The sequence below is a fragment of the Amphiprion ocellaris genome, chromosome 5, assembly GCF_022539595.1.
Source record: "Amphiprion ocellaris isolate individual 3 ecotype Okinawa chromosome 5, ASM2253959v1, whole genome shotgun sequence".
Lineage (NCBI taxonomy): Eukaryota > Metazoa > Chordata > Actinopteri > Pomacentridae > Amphiprion > Amphiprion ocellaris.
In genome coordinates, this window is record NC_072770.1 from 29,320,003 (window position 1) to 29,339,760 (window position 19,758).

Below are 19,758 nucleotides of genomic sequence, written 5' to 3' on the forward strand. Positions count from 1 at the left end.
GCTGTACATTTGATACCAGATTTTAGTCTTTCCTCACAGTCCATGAAAATGAATGACTAAGGAGCCCTGGAAAAAGATTATACTATAAAATATATATGCATATGGTACTGAATGGTAAAGCTGAACTCGATGTGCAAAATACCACAGCTAAAGTGAGAAAGGGAACAAAATGCATAAATCCATGATGATAGCTGACAGTGTAGTACTGGATGAGTGAACTGCCACTAACAAGCAACTGAGGACCACAGCCCCGTGACAACCACACAGTGAAAACTCTGATGTCCTTAGAAACACAGGAATGTGCGACGACTTAAGTACAATTGAAGAGCAAAAGAGAGTCATGAAAGGAGCAGGAAGGAGGATGAAGTGAACACAAAATATTAAGGATGCAACAAGTCGTGATGTGGAAAACAAAAGAGGAGAACTTTGAAGGCCAAAGGCTCATTTGGAGAATAACAAATGGCATTCAAAGCTAGTTTAAAAAGTGTTTTCCAAGAATGTCAAGGACAACTTCCTGTGATGATCAATACCTTACCCCATCTTCAAATTACAAGCAAAAACCTTCAAGACTGAAAAACAAAGCTAACGCACAAGTGCCAAAAACTCCAGTCCCTCAAATGGCCACTTGAAGCTGGCTCCAAATGTGAGTCAGTCGCTATAGGCCTCCTTGTTAAAATGCCCAGCTGTAAAGCAGAAATAAAGATGTTTACATCCAAGTGTCGACCGGTTTTGGGCGTTTTAGTTAATTTTGCTATTCATGACAACTGAACGCTGTTCACACATCTCTTTAAATTGTATTAAGGCTTAAAGTTGTGATAATTAAGGGTTGTTTTGAATGACAAGCGGGTGCAGCATCACCCAGCTCCGCTCATACTTAATTTCTGGCTCATTTTTTGAATCAGCTAGGAGTTCAGCAGAATCAGGCACTGACAAGATGGCCACAACACTGAGCATCAGAACAGCTATTCAGGAAACCTAGGGCTGGCATCAGAGGGTTTGTTCATCTTTATGCAGTCCACCCTCATTTTGAGCACTAAAGTCCATCAGATGCTGCCCTAAAAAGGTTGAAGAAAGTTTACACACTGATTTTCACCTTGTTCTCAACTTTGTTTTGCTGTCCATGGCAGCAATTAGAATGAGTTCACCATCTACAGAGAGCTAAATTTATCCATCCTTCTATTTGCCCTTAAATTCTTATTTAAACGTCATGTAAAGTTAAAAACATGTGTTATACTTTGAAGTACATTTTATCCTGTTAATTTGATGCTTTCAACAAATCATCAATGAACTCTGTCATCTCATGCCATTATAAATCCAAAAGAAAAAGAGTAATGCTAAACTACTTACGATAAAAAAAAAAAAGTGACATGAATTTGCTGAATGTTAAGTTGACCTCTATAAAACACTCTTTGCATTGTAACATTTTGTGGTAATGTTGTTCCATTTCCCTGATATTCACAGTTCTTCGCAATCTAAAATTCCCTCTGTACTGTATGTGCCCAAAATTACACCCAGCCATGTTATTTCCATCTTTGTAAATAAGCAGCCTGCAGGATTGCTCGGCTGTGTCGGTGGCCTTGGTTGTCATGGAGGCTAACAACTCTCATTATGATCAAGCGCAAAAGATGACACTATTCTCAAACTGTGCCAAAAGCAGAGAGATCAATTAAGGTCAGGGTTTACACACCGATGGTCCACAGATTTGATCACTGGAACCCCCCCCCCCCCCCCCAAAAAAAAAACAAACTGACTGTGTAGCAATGGTTTGAAGTAGCAGCTAATCGAGTAAGCTTCAAAATGCATCTGTAAACAAGGCATACAGGCTCCATACAAAGAGAATGCTGGAAGACAGCAGAGCAGGGGGAGCGCACAATGATGGCAGCAAAAAAGGAATCACTAAAACCACTGATAGATTTTCAAGAAACATGATAGACTGGTACAAGAAAGTGTAACTGTTACGTGCTTCAGTGAAACTGTAATGCGTTTTTAAAATGTGCCATTTGAAGTACTTAACATCTGTCAAGTAGGGATATTTACATTTTCTGTGTGAGGTACAACACAGAAATGGACAACAAAGGAACGGAAGCATCTGTTATCCGCTCTATAAGACACTCTATAGGGTTTTTTTTTCGGTTGAGCCTGTCCCTTCTTTTAAGTACGACATAAAAAAGAAATTCCCTAATTAAAAGATTCACATTTTAATATCTCGGATGAATAAAATAGCTCAGTCTAAGACTTTTTTTATTACTTACTTATTATTAGTCAATACTGTGAATAGTAATCCTTCTGGAAATTTAATTTTAGGGATGCTTGTAGATACGATGACAACATGGGGTCTCAGTTTTTGGCTAATCAAATGAATTAAATACATGGAATATTAATGCATTTCATCACAGTGATACAGAATCCTGCCAATCTAATAGCGCTCCAATATGAGGATTGACTGATATTTTTTTCTTGCTGGACCTACAAAAATGTATTACAAAGAGAGGTGGGTGTATTAAAGGGAAAGCTGTCTCAAGTTGTATTGTCTTATAAACAGTGTATCGTCATTGCCATATTGTACAACACTTCTAGTTACAGCTTTACTTAAAATTATTGATAATTAAAAATCATTCTGGTTGGATTTCATGTCCATATTGTGTTTTAAATGGGCTCTATAGATCCACCAAACAGATTCTTGGACGCAAACCTGTCTTTCCAGTGTTCTTCATGGTGGTCTGGTTGGAGGACTCAGTGTTGAACTTGTCAAGCACCAGCTCCTGGTACTCCTCCGAAACTAGAGCTTGTTCATCTGCAATGTCCACAGGTGACTGGTTGTTTGCAGCACATTCTGGGTATAAGGTTGCCCAGCCTCGAGGTCCATGGCTTCCTGCAGAAACAGAGGATACAAGATGTAGACTGGGCCCAGCATGGAGTAGCTGTCAGCAATCGCCTTTGTCTAACCCTCTAACAAATCTAACACATAAAATTAGAAACACTGAAAATATTACTGCTCCAGCAGCATGGAGTTAAATGGAGAAAAAAAAAAGGACAATGATTCTTTCATATTCATTCAGCTGCGGCGCACTCTAAATCTTCCCACCCCACCCTCCCACAGCTGGGAAAACATGTAAACACAATGAAAATTCATCATCTGGGTACATGCAATTCTGGTGTTAATTGTCCATATATGATAAAAATATCCAAATGGGGCTTATTCCTACAGTGCTGAACAACGTGAAACAGAGCCTAGACTGAGTACAGATTTAATGTGCGGCAATGCTCCCAGAATTAAAAATAATTTAAAAATAATTATAATACATAGACGATTCCAAAGAAAATACTCCACGTTAACAATTCATATGCAGTGCGTGCTGCAAACTAACTTCCTGTAGAATCCCCATCCACTGTCTGCTCTTTTAATCCTCTATCCCCTACAGTGGCGCTTCTACAAAGGAATAATCCACAACCGACAGGGGTCCCCTTGATCTCTTCCTGGGTACAATTGGCCAATGCAACAACAAAAGCTGAGGGATCAGGGGAACAAGGAAGCATGCATGGATTTCAACTTTTCTGGGTTAACACAATATTCATGATCCCATTCCCTACAGATATAGGGCAACATTGCTACTGGCTCATCAAAAAGATACGAGAACTCCTCTTTACTAAAACACCCTGGATCAAGGGTGGCTTTATGTCTTGCTATGTATAAACACCTTGAAGTCAAAGACACTGTGCTAAAGTCCTTCGAAGAGACAGCATGATTCAGGATTGTTTTAAAATATTCAATGTTTTAATAAATCAATCAGGGAACAGCCATAAACACGCACTGTGGGGTGTGCAGGCACATAAATAGGAATCGTTTTATTAATCTCTCCAATGAATATGTCTCTAGGCTCAGCGGCGTGGTCTTAACGTCAGAAAACATATATATATATATATATATATATATATATATATATATATATATATATATATATATATATATATATATATATATATATATATATATACACACACACACACGCACATACACATATATACACCCACAGACAAATCCCAAAAGGTCTGGATTTAATGTGGAACAATAATATTACCTTTCAGTTCTTTGTCATTTGACTTAAAAACCATAACAATTATGTTTGGGTTTTTACAGTAAAAAAAATCTCATTCAATATATTTTTTGTGAATTATTAGAACTTCCCAAATATTTATTTCAGTATTCACAGATGGCACTTGGTAGACAGGCTAAGCTCATATTCAATTTAATGTTTAGCTTGTGTGTCTCAATAGTTTTCTTGCAAACACTAGATTTCAGGCTGAAACTGTGTTGGTTACCTGCATACTTACACTGGGAAATATTGTTGATAAAGTGGTCCACATTTGAGGCGGTTGTAAAATTTGCATATGTCTTATTTCTATCCCATTTATGTTTGCAGAAGATGTATATTCTCTTTGGAACAGCTGTCTAAAGTACAATGTCTCGATGCTGCTTTGAGCCTTTACCATTTCCGTAACTGACAAGGTGCTACATGGACTACCAACTATTAAGAAAAAAAAAAAAACACTGAAAACTATTCTGTTTCTCCTGCTGGCCCTTTTTTCCTTTTCTTCTGGAGTACATCATGGCAGGCGACAAAACCCATTTCAGATGTTAGTGAGATATATGGTTTCAAAAAACTTGATATGACATATTGCAGGACAAAAAAACAAGTTAGAAAATAAACAGGCCTAAATATATTGCTGATTAGCATATGCAAGCATAGAGCCAAGATATAAATATCATCAAACGGACATATTTGTCATTTTATCACATTAGAAACACATGAATGAGCAAAGTGTACTGAACCCACTCAAATGTTTCACAGGCCACTTTTATTCAAAGTGTAGCAAGGCGTAAAAAAAGTATAATCTTTTGCTAATTTTCCATTCAAACACACATTACATCCCATTTACTGCTAGAGAGATAATTCTGCCTTTCAAGAACAGAAAGGGAGGAGCAGCGCTAAAATCAGATAAGTGAGGGTTGCACAGCAGTCGATTAATCTGTCTCATTGCCATCCATCAGAATGACTATAAGCCTAGTGGTTAAGCCTTTCCCACTGCAACCTTGACTCTCTATAAGGCTGGGGTGAAGAAATTAAAAATAAATACTTGTTCTAAAATGCGGTGGATTGATTCATGTGAGACATTACACAAAACATTTTCAACTACAGGCAGCATTTGGCTCTGGGAGCGCAGCTCGTACACAAGGCAGCATGACACGTGTATTCTGGTGAAAATCGTTGCCATCAGGTAAAATGAGTGAGCTACAATGATGTTGCAGCCTCTCTTCCAGGAATATCTAATTATTAACAGAATTCACCAGTTACCACTGCCCAGAGCAGCAACCCAGCTGGGTTAAACATCTCTGAATCACCACTCAAATCTGCAATATGTTCAGACTCAAAACGAGTGAATGAAGTGAAATATAATGGCAGTTCAGGCTGATTATCAGGCTAGAACAGTTGGTAACTGCAGTCATGATTTCAAATATAGCTGTGCGATAATTTTTTATTTTTTTTTTTGGACTAGTTGTTGGCTAGAAAATAAAATATATATATCTTCAGCAATTTCACAGCAGCTGCAACTACCTATAAGCAAGATACTGCTCAGTTTTTCCAATCATGAATGTCCAGTGGTAGCAAACTGTGATTGTACACATCAGCTAACATAATGTGAATAAATGGAATAGTGTGACTATAATAAATGGCAAATCAAGAAGCACTGTGGTCATATTTAAAGAGAAGATGGTAACATTTTTTTGAATTTGTTTTAGCCTAAAGATAATAAGATGAAGTATGATTACTTTTCTTGGCTTTTACTGTTCCTAGGCATGCATTATACATTATTGTTGATATTTGGTGTATATGCTATCATTTTTGAAGTGAGTAAAGCTGACATTTTTATAACAGATTTACCTTGCTGTACAAAGGGAATCAAATGCACAGTGTATTTAAACACTTACAAATAAATGGTAGGAAGGACGTATCTAAATACACAGTATTGACTGATTCATCTGGGCGGCAGTGTTTGTCTTGTGTTCTTTCAGAATTCAAACAACATTGCATTTTTATGTGCATTCTGTATGCAATAAGCACTGTACTGCAAACAAATGTGGCAGCAAACACCTCTTAAAACAACAAATAGCCACACAGCTGTCGGTATAATAGACACTGAAAGAGCCTCGCCATTTTAAAACCAAATGGATTCTTGCAGGCTTAATTCTAAAATCTGCAAATGCCTGAATCTATCCACTTTGAATCACAAAAATCGTAGCTCCTATAGATCTATAAGTTTGCATTCTGCATTGTGGTGCATTTTCAGAGTTCCAAGTAATGAATTGCCAAACTAAGTATATGTCAGGTGGAAAATAAATTGCCTGATATTTTCAGTGTTCTCACACCCTTTAATCAGTTTTTATCAATGACAACACAAGTTTGATAATGAAAGCTCACATCTACATCAGGATTTCACAGGAATTCAATCATTCCTCCATTAAGTTGTTTATTATCTATGCTAGGAGTAGAATGGGTGATGTTAGCAACATTCTTCCTCCTTCACTTCGTTAATCTGACCTGTCCTGGGCTTACCGCTGTATGATGTGACACCACTCTCTCCTATCTACTTGTTTTAAGTAAAACAAGAACATGTTTCTCTCAATCTGGCACTTTCAATTCCAGGCGTCATCCCATTAACCTTGGGATAAACAACCGTGCCTGTGCTACCATGGCAATGCTGACAGAATGGCGATTGCCTTGTCATTTCCGTTTTGTCCCTTGCAGTGAAAGCATGCATGCTGTATGCCGGCTGGCAGACCTCCCAGGATTGGCACACTAGCACTTGCAAAAATCTACGCTGATCAGTCCATATGTATGAGTAGCACTGACAACAAAACATGGCCAGCGGATAGAAGCTACAGTTTCAACGCTGAGAAGGGTCACGATGGTTGTATACATGGAGTAGTGGTAAGCAGGATCAAAGCCATGTGTATGCTGTGCAATCCCTTCAGTGAATGCAGTAGCATCAGATAACATTTTGAACAACATTCCTGCTGTCACTTTCAATATGCTGATAACACTCCAGATGGTGGAGACACACACACTACAGCACTGGGGAGTATCAAATGTCCAGGTTAGACAACTGATGAGCTCGAAGCTTGTATGATGTTTAGACAGGCCAGAAGGGTGGGCTTAGTTAGTAATCAGTCAGCTGCTGACAAGCAAATGACAGATCCTGTTTTTTTTGTTGTTGTTTGTTTTGCTTTTTTTGGTTATCCAATAACACAAAGAAATGCTACAGTTACAGAAGCTTAAATGAAAATGGTGTAATTCACGCTGCAAGAAGCTGCATGAGATGGCAGAATTTTGCAAAATGCTCTAAGAATAGGCCCAATGTGGAAAAAGAACAAATTCAATAATTCAGATCGAAAACAAAGTCCCAGCTTAGTCAAATATACTTGGAAGAGAAAACTAATTATAACCCAAGTGTCACTTACATCTTACAGTCTGATTACTTGGTTGAACTTTGGCCTACTTGTCATGATTGTGCATGCTGTCAGGTTATTCTGTGCAATAATGGATGATCAGCAACGTTATGAGTCCCCTTGCTTTCAATTTGGCCTCCAAGTTAAATGGACTAGAAACAAAAATAATACTTTGGTGAGTATGTGCCAATTGTCAGAGGAATGGCAACAACATCCAAGTAAAAACAGACTGTAGATTTCTTTGAAAAGGTACAACAAACAAAAGTTGTTTTTTTTTAACCTGGCTGACATTATGTTTGGTATCCATGCAGATTTGCATTGGCAAAAGATTTTTGGAATGCATTTCAATTTTGACAAATCCCATTGCTAAAACACTTACAGTTATAATAGGGAATAACTTGCCATGCCCTCTGTTGTATAAGCTTCTCTAATAATGAAATTAACTAAACATACCATAAAACATTGCTGCATGTGCACCCTTTAAGATAAAAATGTCAAGAGATCAATACCATTACATTGCTAATGTTGAACAAGTTTTTTAATAGTGTAGTAGAATTTTAACATTTACTAATTATTGCCAAAAACACAAAGTGTAGCATAGACTACTAATCATTTCTTAGGTATTATGCAGGTCTAGACTGAAGAGCTGGACCAACTGGCCGACAGACCAAAACTGCCATCCACAGACTCGTGCCACTGGCAAAGCATTTGCTCATCCATTTTTCTCAGATAAGAAAGAAATTTGATTTAAGCATCGTGTCTCAAACATACATCAATGTCTTCCATTACCAAGATACGGCAGACACATTCAGAGCAGCACAAACTAATTTAAATATAAATTTTCCACATTGTATAGGGCCGTTTTATACATGTAGAATAAATCCATTCTTATATATTCAAAATCAGCTCTTAGCTATGGTGAGTCCAAGGGCCTAGTCTGTCACACTGCGAGCATATTACAGTCCAATCTTCAGTAAACTGCAATACCAGAGCTCCTTTGCACAAAACAAACCAACAGACTTCATCCCTTCGTTCCACTGTCTCTGTGTCACGCAGATCTCTTTACATGCTTCCTGGCAGCTCTGTGGTCTAATGGCTGAGATGTGACGAGGGAAAAGTAGAGAGCTCAGAGCACAGCTGAATCAACGGAGGGGAGAAGAAAGCAGATTCAGTTTACTGAACGATGATGATTGTTTAACAATAAAGATACGGGCTCCCACTGCAGCGGCATAAGGAACCAGGGGTGGTCCGCTATTCATTTCCATTTCTTGGATTCACTAATGCCTGCAGTGGGGACCCAGTCTAACACCTTTATTTTCAATGCAAGTGAGATTCTGGGTGTCAGTTTAAGACACTGTGAAACCCACACAGGAAGCCTCTTGAAAAAAATAAAAATAAAAACAAACAGGGAATATCCACCATAGCCTTCAGATTGTAAATGATCCTGAATACATTTGAAACTGTACCAGACTGCATGCAATTACAATCAAAGTGAAGAAACTCATCCTGGCAAAACTGGGGCAGCCAATTTTGGTGACTGACTGTTCCCAAGTCTAAATGGGGTCATGCTGCCAAAACTACAAAGTGTTACACCAGAGTGAGATAAGTGACTAAACAACAGTTCGAACAAAGATGAAGCCCTTTTGTGCTGCCATTACTGTACTGTCTAGCAACTGAAATATGCTAAAGAAAAACAGTTTTGTGAGAAGTTTTTACATGTCCACAGGTACCAGTATGAGGCATGTCGTGGAAATGCTGAGGTAATTAAATAACAATTGCAACAATTAGATTTACATCGCATGTGTGTGATTTTGCATCCATAAGGAACTGTACTTTCAAAGAATTTTCTTGTCAGATCCCTTTGCTGGCCAATCTACATAAGACGACTCAATTATCAGTGAACCATGACGGTAAAAACCATAATGCCCTCCGTGGGCGTCAGTAGACTTCAAAGAGAAGTGAGGAAATATGCGATGAAGAACAGTGAATAATTTCAACCCAGGAATTATAAAACGAGAAAATAATTGCAGCGTCTGCTTCCATTCTTTTGAAACCTTTTTTCTCAACAGTGACCAATATTCACATCTTGGAGTGAGATCTAAAACAAATACTTGACATACTAGTGCCGGTTGCGAGAATGAAAAGAAGGCATCTGGGGGTCACTATGGGGTACAGAGAAGATGATGCATGAGCGAGTCTTTAGTTACACTTCACCAAATGAAATGTGCATTTATTTGACCTTGTCAACCCCGTGATGAACAAAGAGGTAGAGGCAAGCGAGTACACCAAAAATAATGTCTTTATTCACAGTGCTATAGTGATGCTGCCACAGCCATGAAAATGAATAAGCCTGAGAAAGTTAATAAAGATGACAAGTTGGTCTGCTGAGAACAAAAGTGGAAAATTCGTCCCCAACAAGTAGGAGAGCCGTGTTTTTTTAAGCTAGCTTATAAAAATAAATGTCACCACAACAGTTCATTTAGCTTTCCCCAAAAGATAATCAGTGACAGGGTATAATTTTCTCCCGCACCTTATTTAATACTGGTGATACATGAAATCATGCATCATCAGTTCTCCGAGGTGGTCTATAATCAGAGTGTATCGAGTCATATTACAATAATGAAACAGTGCAACAACAAAAACTGCAAACTGGTTACACAATTTATATGAGGAATGAAGAAGGGTGTCATTTTGAGCAGGATTAGGCTGTATTTGGATTAAATCAAGCAATTACAATTTTGCAGATATTATTTATATGTATCTCATTGTGATGTGCAAAGGGGTTTTAATAAATAATTTCATGCCACCTTGCATTCAATGGCACAGCATCAGAGTGTGTTAAAAAAAGCTGCTTGACCAAGCTTACGACCCCCAAACTGCTGTTAAAGCGTGACAGCAAGAAATAAAGCAGCAAGGAAGTAATTTAAGTTTTCAATTATAGATTTAATCTTAGTTTAGGTTGAGCTGTTTTTCATGATACATTCATAGCTCGAGATTATATTGAAGTTCAATGTGCAAAATGCAATTTCTTAAAGTATTATTAATGGAACATTATACTTACTGAACACAGTATTCATTAGGCGTGTAACAGTGCTTAAAACTCACAGCTCAGTATGTAACTTGGTTTTGATAAGTTTTTGATACAGCAGAGAGGGAAATAAAAAGGCATTTCATATATGTAAAAAAAATTATATATTTAGAGCACTTTTCTCCTGCTGAAATGCTGCATATCGTCAAGAAAGGGCTGTGCTCCTCACTCACAAGTATACAACAAATTTAATAAAAATGTCCATTACAACAAGTGCAGCATATTCAATATTTGCTGAAATTGACCATTAAAGCAGCTGTGGTGCAATTTCAGCTCTAAAGATTGCGGTAATTTGAAAAAATAACAGATGATAATCGGCTGTAATAAACACCGTGAGCCAGTCATGACGGACAACTGACTCCGACCAAGTCTAGTCAATCCACAGATCACATTCACAAGATGGATAGAGGGAAAATAAATGGCTCTGTAAACTGATCCGAGCTCGCTCTCTCTCTTGCGCTCTGTTAGTTGACAAGATATTATTTCTGGATACAAAATATGCAGCTAGAGAAGTCGAGTGAACAGGAATTGTCATTCATTCAGCCTGTCCCTTGCCAGGTAGCCGATGCTAGCTAGCCAGCTGTCTGAAGATATTAAGCTGATGTCTTGTCAACACAAACTGTGCAGGTGAACTACTGAGCAGACTTTCAAGATCTGTCCTGTTTGTGCTCAAAGTGATCATTAAAGACGACATCAGTACCAGATGTGTAGTGCATGGGATAGCATTATTATTATTATTATTTTTTAAATATGCCATCTTTTTGCCCATGAGAAAAATAATTGGTGAACGGTTTTATGACAGAAAAATGCATTTACAATTTAGCCTTTAATGTGCACTTCATACAATTTTAGATTCAAAGAAATGACAGTGCTCCCATGCTTTGATTTTATAAATTAAAATCAGACTGGGAGATCAGTGCCAATATGTAGACCTACTGAAGCTTTATCATTTCTTCAGTGTATGTTAAGGTCATTACATTTACAGATTTATTGCAGTTAATTGTAAAATCTCAATATTTTTGCTAAAAACTGGACAAACAGGAATCATTATTTTCCAATCATTTGGTCCAGAAGAGTATCAGTTTCCTTGAGTTAGTGCAGACAACAAATGTGGCAGGTGATTAAAAGTCTAGCTGTTCCAAGAGATAGCAGGTAGGTGGTACAGATAAGATAACTCTCACCTACAAGAGTAAAGATCCAATGTATCATCTCATCCACTGGATCATCATTAATCTGTTACTATCTCAACTATCAAAATGAAAGTGCTTCAGAGTCATTTGGAAGTTCTACTCCCCTTTGCCAATGCTGTGAGTCACTTACTGACCTCTGTTATTTCAGTTCAAATTGTTTTTGTACAACAACAGGGAGCCAGTTACTTTGTGATGACTGATATGATAAGATAAATACGTTTTGTTAACCGATTCTGTCCTTTCAGTTTGAATTATGAGCTAGATTTTCAGACATCTGACTGTTTTCACTGGTGGTCCTAAGAGGTACTTCACAAAGATATGAATCTGTTTTATTATCCTTCAGGATGTGCATTCATCTTTCATCCCCTGCATTTACAGCCAAAGTCACCATTATGCCTCCTGCAGATTCAACCACAGGCTTTACTGTGCTGCTGTCTAACTGCAATGGAGGTTGTAGGCCAAACTAATTTCTTGTACAGTAACAGTCCTCAAGCACAAACAAGCTTTCTGCCACCGCAGTGGCCATGGAGTGCTTTGGATTTTACTTGAATTTTCTCAAAAGCTTTGCTCTTGTTAAAAAAAAAAAAGAAAAGAAAAAAAGGCAGTTTTTCAGAGATTGGAACACACTCCTGTAAGTTGACCAAAAAGGATTAGCCAGAATGGTCATCTCAATAAAAGCTATAAAGCAAACCTGTGTCCAGACAAATCTTTCTCTTCTGTGAACAGTTTCTCAAGCATTTCATGGCAATCTAATGACCAATTAGCAGGACTGAGGCCAAATGTTCCAAAGACAGAAGTGAAGGTTAAACGACTTTTCTCCAGAGAAGTTAATAATCACAACCTAGAAAGTGATGAGGCCATAACACAGTTATAATAAAAGAGGTTCTGTTAAAGCCCGTTCACAAGTCCAGCCAATTTACCTGAAACTAGACCAGAGTGTGACAGACTTTTTTCTTTTGAATTATTCCTGCCAACTATTTTTAATGGAAAATAGCTAAAGCCTGTGTTAAAATTCATAAATCATAAAGATCCAGACACTGCAATAAAGTCACTCTTGCAAATCTATGTATTGTGAGAAATGCTAAACTGCAGCTTGCTACGATAAAATAATCTAGAACTAAAACAAAGGGGAAATTCAGTGATTGGTCAACTGAATATGCTGCTACTCTCCTCCACTCGCATTCAGTCGAGAAAGCCACCACCTCATGAAAGCACAATTGTTAAAAAAAAAAAAAGTCCAATTCTAGCAAGAAAGTCACTAAGCTGGCGACAAAGCTGACCCTTATTAACCTGCCATGCTGCCCACCACTAATGTTTCCAACAGAAAAGTATAAAATTGCCATAGTATTACATGATCAAGACTATCAGAGGACCAAAAAAAAAAAAGATGAAAAGCAAAGTCTTGATACAACCCAGCTGGATGAATACTTTGTATTCTGCTTTCTTGTAAAGTAACATTATCTGCCTGTGATACGTTAGAAGAACTGACATTAACTGACAGGTACCGGCGAGCATGAAACCACCACCAGACACTTGAATCTCATTTACCTTGAAGTGAGCAGCTTTTGGGTTGCCAGTTTGCCTAAATAAATGAATAACTAAATAAATAAAATGTGTTGTGTGCCTAATGTTAACAATCTAAGCTGGAGACTTGTCCTGTCTGTCAAAAAAAAAAAAAAACAAACAAAAAAATTAATGCTGATTTTATTAGATTCCTTTAAGGCTTGGGCAAATTCCAGGAAGAAACTAAATTACAGCACAACTGCAAGAGGCCTTCAACTATTGTACAAATCTTAGGAGAAAATCTGAGAATTTGCCTAGTATGATAAATAATTCTCATTACTTGAATAATTCAACCAAGCAGCATCTTTAATAGAATTAGCATAGTTCCAATAACTACAAAGAAGCTGAAAAGGGAGACTTTGATCCAAAGACATAACATCTACTCATCAAACATTATATTTTCAGTGTCAAGGGTGTTGGGAGATTTCAAATCTCTACATGTAAATATAATAATTGGACACAACATAAATTCAGGAAGTTTTTTATATTTGGCTACAAAAACATGAGTAGACACTTGGTATTCTTCTTCTTTGAAGAAAGTGTACAAATGTAATCTGCACTTTGTAGTTGTTTCAGTGACTTTCAGTCTTGAATCTGGTCATCAGCATGTGAAATGAAGGCTCATTTGTATTTAGGTCAATGGTCTTGGCCAGTCAAAAGCACTCAATAGCTCGCCCATAAAAAGAAAAACCCTGGGTTGACGGCCTGTTCATTTAGGACCATTGTTCTACTTCTCTGTCCTTAGATAATTAATACAAAGAGCAACTGAGTCCTGCATTGCTCACCCAAGACAGACACTCTAAAACATCCTTACAAGCTGGGAAAGTTAAATCTTAAGAGTAACTCTTAAATTTCATCCCAGTGTGCTCGAGGACAGTGGAAAATATATCACTGTCTGACTGGGCAGTAGTTTTTGATAAAGTTTCAGTCATTTCGGCTTTTAAGGTTACATAACACTTTCTTTCGGGCGTTATCTTAATCCAGACATGCTTCATTATGCAATTAACTGTGTGACCTCATACCCTCACTCCACCCAGCCATTCAAGATCCAAGCTTCAATTCCAGCCCATGTCTACAGGAGAGGGTGGAGGAGAAGACAAACAATCCATTCGTCTCTGCGTATATACAATGTGTCTCAGTAAGTGCTTGAAAAGACAAAGGGCTCTTAATATTTAGCTACCGACTCCAAATCCTTGACCATTCTGCACATTTTCATGTTGTTTATTCAAATCATGTAAATGAGTTGCTTCTTACATTTAATAATGGCAAGCTGTAACTCATATATATTTTCAACACATTTATGTATCAAGCCTTGCAAAGAGATTAAATACCGTGGAGTTGATTAAGTGACTATATGACACCTTTGGGAAAACTACATTCAAAAATAAAAGACGCAGCAGAATTATTGGTATCATAATAAATTGCTTGCTACAAAACTGACAATATTTAAATGAAAGCCTAAATAAGCTCATTGTCTGAGTCTGACAGTGTGTAACTATACAACCATTGATTTCAGGTGATCTTGCTGAGTTCTAAGAAGTAGGCATCTGATAAGAATGGCGCCACAGCTGTCTCAGAGCCTGGGCTCAATCTTTAATCAGGGGTCATTGTGTTCCACACAGCAGCACCAAACACATAAAAGCAGGTAGAGGAAGTGGTAAATCATACAGGCATTGGGGCCTAATTGGCCACCAGAATGAGCTCCAGCCAAAATATTGTTTTCCCTTGGCGCTATCTGCTTCCATCTCGTGGACTTTCATAGAAACTGTGGCTTCCTGTTCTTGGGTGTTGGCCACTGCATAAGTACAACATCCCCTAGTCTGTAAAAATAATCTCCAGGACCTTGTGTAAAGAAAAAGAGGGACAGAAATACATTCTGTCCCATGTGGAAGAGCTTCCCCTCCAATTCAAAAATGTCAACAGTTTCCCCTTTAATTTGGCCAAGAGCCAACAAACGTTTCTAAACTATCACTTATAAAAGAATTTCATGAAATAGACTACATTTATTCCAAATAACTTGAATTACTCAAGTAGTTTATTTTAATCTTGTTTACTTCTAGCATCTTACAGAAATACTCTATGACAGAAAGGGGCATATGTGAAAGATGATGCATGACAATGCCTCATTGCAAGTTTAGCATTTTAAAACCTAACTTGAACCCTCAGGAGTATGAAAACGCCTCCAAACGCAGAGCAAGTCAATATCCTCAGGCTCCATTAGTCTCATTCTGAGATGCATGTCTCTATTCTTGAATACAATGGGTGTTACACAACTAACACAACCAGCGTTACACAACTAGTGCTGCAGAATGATGAGATGGGTGTCGTCCGTAGCCCATCGCTTTGTTTGTGTCCCTGTTTGTTCTCTAACAGTGCAGCTGCTGCTCAGTAACCAGCAGCACAGGTGATAGGAGAAGAAGAAGCAGCAGGTGGACAGGTCACAATGTCACACCAAACAGCTCTAGACTATAGTAGCTGTCATATCTTATATGCACAAAATAATTAGCTGAACTAATACACAAAGTAGTTCATTACACAAGAACTTGTAGCCCTGTTTAATATAAGTGCCTAACCTGTTTAGTGTTTTCAAATTCATGTCTTTAATTATAGCATGCAAGTGCAGAGCTGTTAGGTCTAAACTGTGTTCTGTTTGGCAATTTGTTCAAACACAGGACATTATTTCTGAGTAATTTATTTAATGATTCAGATAGCTATTTTCCTATTCAAATTGAATGTCATTGTGTTGTAGAAGCAGCCAAAGTGTGCCAAAAATAAATAAACACATGATCAAGAAAAAAAAGGGCATCTGTTGTGCCATTTTTTTTAAACACAAGTGAAGAGTTGACATAAACTGATTAGTCAGCCCCTAGCTATGGCACTAGCTCTTTGAAGCTGACTTGGTGCACCAAGGCCCTTACTTTTGGATTAAATCTGATCAGTGCCTGAACTGAGAATGCTTGACAATTGGAATGTTTGTTACAAAAGTTGTTGCCGTCTAAATAGACAGATTTGTTCATTATTTTTGTGCAATCACCATGTCAAATGATGAGCTCTACAATAACAAGCTCTCCATCTCTACAAGCGTACAAAATGTGAAGTAAAGGTTCATTTATGTAATCAAATGTGGGAGTGGAAAATTTGACTAGTAATAGCATTTGGGCTAAAAATAAGCAGCTTAAGAGCCTTTTTTCACCTGAAAGTCCAAACCAAGGTTCATGTTTTCATTACAATATACACTTTAAATTCATTTATTTTGGGTTTTGTACTGCAGTAATGCGAGCACATTGAAGAACTTCACATGACAGACCTACATCCTATCGCCATCACCTACACGGGATGCGTCACCCTATATTTGATCATTTTTTAGTTTGCAGACAAGCCCAGAATGCTTCTAAGTCCTCACAAAATAAAAAAAAAAAATGTCCTTCTCACTGGTTAAAACACAGATTTTTTCTAAAGTAAGCACACTTTTGTCTTTACACTGTATGTACTGTTTCACATATTCACATTTTTAGTCTTTTCTCTCTGTGTGCTAGCAGAGCTCGTTTCCTTTTTCAATTTCTGAAGACAGCCTGTAACTTCCTGTAATTGGTGTTAAAAGTGTGAACCATCCGAAAATATTTTCACACTAGAAACAAACCAAACCATGGTTCAGTTTGTTCCAGACCGCAACCACCTCTTTTCCTCCAACCAAGAATCAGCTGTTTGGCCCCGGGGACATTTCACACGTCTAATTTTGTTTCTGATCAAACTGAAAGGTCAGAAAACGACACTGGAAGGGGCGATAACATTTTTAGCTTCAGGATATCTAAACACTTAGCTATGCTATTTAAATGTGCACAGTGACATTGTCATGATACTGGAATAACTCAGAACAGTCCTATATATTCGCTAATGTGAAATAATCATTTCAATAAATGGGAAATTGTGCTCTTGGGCTTTACCTTAATATATTAAGAGTTTTAATATGTCTTTATTGCTTTTATTCCACTAGTGATTCAAACAGTAGTTTAATCATATATCCATCCATTCATCAGATATACATGCTTAATCCTGTGGAGGGTCATGAGGGGGGCTGAAGCTTATCCCGGCTGACACTGGATGAGAAGCAGGACAAAACTGGACCACTCAGAATAAAAATTCATGCAGGCACAGAAAGGCTCCAGCCAACCAGCAGTTTCAGACTAAGAAGCTTCTTTCTGTGAGGCGACAGAGTTACTCACTGCCACAATGTGCTGCCCCTAACTCAATCTTTAAAAAAGTAAATGAATTTTTAAAAATGCCTCTATCCATTAAGCTGGCCATTACTGACAACGTTTAATGCAGTTTAAAAAGAACAGTCAGGTAAGGAATCATTACTTAGAATCTACAGAATGTTCATTATTGTAACCTGTAACCGTGTTCTTTGTTCATCATTTGTAATTTCCTGGTAGCAGTTGTTTCAACAACACAGCTCCTTGGGCAAACTTTACTTTGTCTAACAAATCATTTTCTTTTATTTACATGCAGCTCAGATGAGTTTGGTCCCTGAAACTCAAAAGTACCATACTTTTATGTAGAAGATGCCTTACAACACACTTCCAGCTAATTTACTTAATTTAGTCAAGGATTACAAACCTTATGTTTGTCTGAAAGTTTGAGGGAGTAGAGCTGTGAATAACTAACCAAGTAAATAAAAGCTGTTTCCTTTCAACTATATAGCCGACGTTTTCCATGCACATTTAAAAGTTGTTTTTCTCAAAACAGTATAAAAAAGTAAATGTTTTCTCTCTGGGCTTTGCCCTCTGTGTATCAATGCATATAGACACCAATACAGCATTGCAATGCTGTAAGGAAGCCTCTTGCTAATTGTAAACAGAAGAGTGAGGTGAGCACTCTGTCGAGCAGAACATAGATCTCCTCTGTAGAGCTGCAAAGTGAAACACTGATTAGTGACGCTACATTACTCTGCTTTGTCCAAGGGCAACTGTTTCATATCAGCAAACTGTCGGAAACACAGACGCTAACCTCAGCACTCATAAACGGCCTGCAGCTGCATGTGATGGACGTTTTAATATCAGAAATAGTGATTGTATTCAAATCACAGTCAAAATTATACTAAGGGATAATTAGTATTTCAGTAGATATTCAAATCAGGGGACCCTCGAAATGGAGATGAAGATGAAGCACTGAGGCTTAAGTAGATAGATACACTAATGTGTGAAGCCATCTGTACTATATGCATTTATGTTAGTGTGGGTCCTCAGAGCAAACACCAAATAATCAGGCCTGCATATTTTAACTGTGCATCAGCGCAAACACATAAGGCAAAAATTATAATACAATCCATCTCTAATTTGTCAGATCATCCTCTCCATCTATTGCTATTGTTATGCTTCTATTCAGAGAGCACCCTATCTCAGACTGAGCCATCACCTCTTTCTAAACTGTCATACCCTCATATTCCATTCATGCAGCTTCATCCATTAGTTTAATTAACTCTTCTTTGGCTCTATAACTTCCGCTAAGATATGGCTTCAGCACCTGACTATTAGAGAAGGCATGCTGCGAACATTTTCTTGAATCACTAGCGAGATTGCAAAATTTTAATGATCATAATGCTCTGCTGGTCAGTTTGAATCATTTCAGTCCAATTAGGTATGAGAGGGAGAAACAGGCCTACATGCTGTTCTCTTTGTCTTGTGCCAGTTTAAAGTACACACTCGGTTATGTTCTCGGGATTAGGGTGTCTATGTAGATTTTCCTTTTTTCTTAATTTACTGGGTCTCTCTCTTCTGGTCCAAATCTGTGTGCCTTTTGTATCCCACCCTCTTGAACTACATTCATGCCAAATGAATAACTACACTGTTGCATATTGTAACAAGTCTTAAGCCGGCTTTATACTCCATCCAAATGCTTGTTGGATAGCTTCAGAATCCCCCTTGCCTTGCACCTTTCCAGCATCGGATTGGGATAGTCTGTGTCTAACCATTTCTGTAACTTTCCAAAACCTACCATCTGACATAACAACCACTTCACGCCGTGACAGGCCGCCTTCCAGCACGACAGACCAAGAAAAAACGCTTTTCGTTCGACAGACTACATGACTTATAAAACCACTTCTGACAGCATGCTGATGTTAGCATTAAGTTTACAGTGTCACTGTGCCCAAATACAGACCTGCAGAGCTATAGGGCCAGATCATGGCAAAAGTCCAGTGGTAAATATTATATTTGCTCAACATTTTCATGCTGAACAAGACCAAGATAACAGTTCATCCTGTGGGGAAAATGATTGTTAGTACGAAATATCAAAGCAATCAATCTTATAGTTGTTGACACATTTCATTTAAAACTACAATATGAATTTCATTGTAGTTTGAGAAAAAGTCATCAAAGTGCATTCAATACACCCTCAGGGAATGGACAATT

General features: G+C 37.8%; 1 protein-coding gene across 2 annotated transcripts in view; it reads right to left on the reverse strand.

The window, feature by feature from the left end:
- ca16b (carbonic anhydrase XVI b) overlaps positions 1-19,758 on the reverse strand; it is a 155,314-nt gene that overhangs the window by 48,900 nt on the left and 86,656 nt on the right. For both annotated transcript variants that reach the window (XM_055010686.1, XM_023280294.3), the window contains one exon: positions 2,693-2,872. In XM_055010686.1, the coding sequence (XP_054866661.1) occupies positions 2,693-2,872 (180 nt within the window). The remainder of the gene's footprint in view (positions 1-2,692; positions 2,873-19,758) is intronic.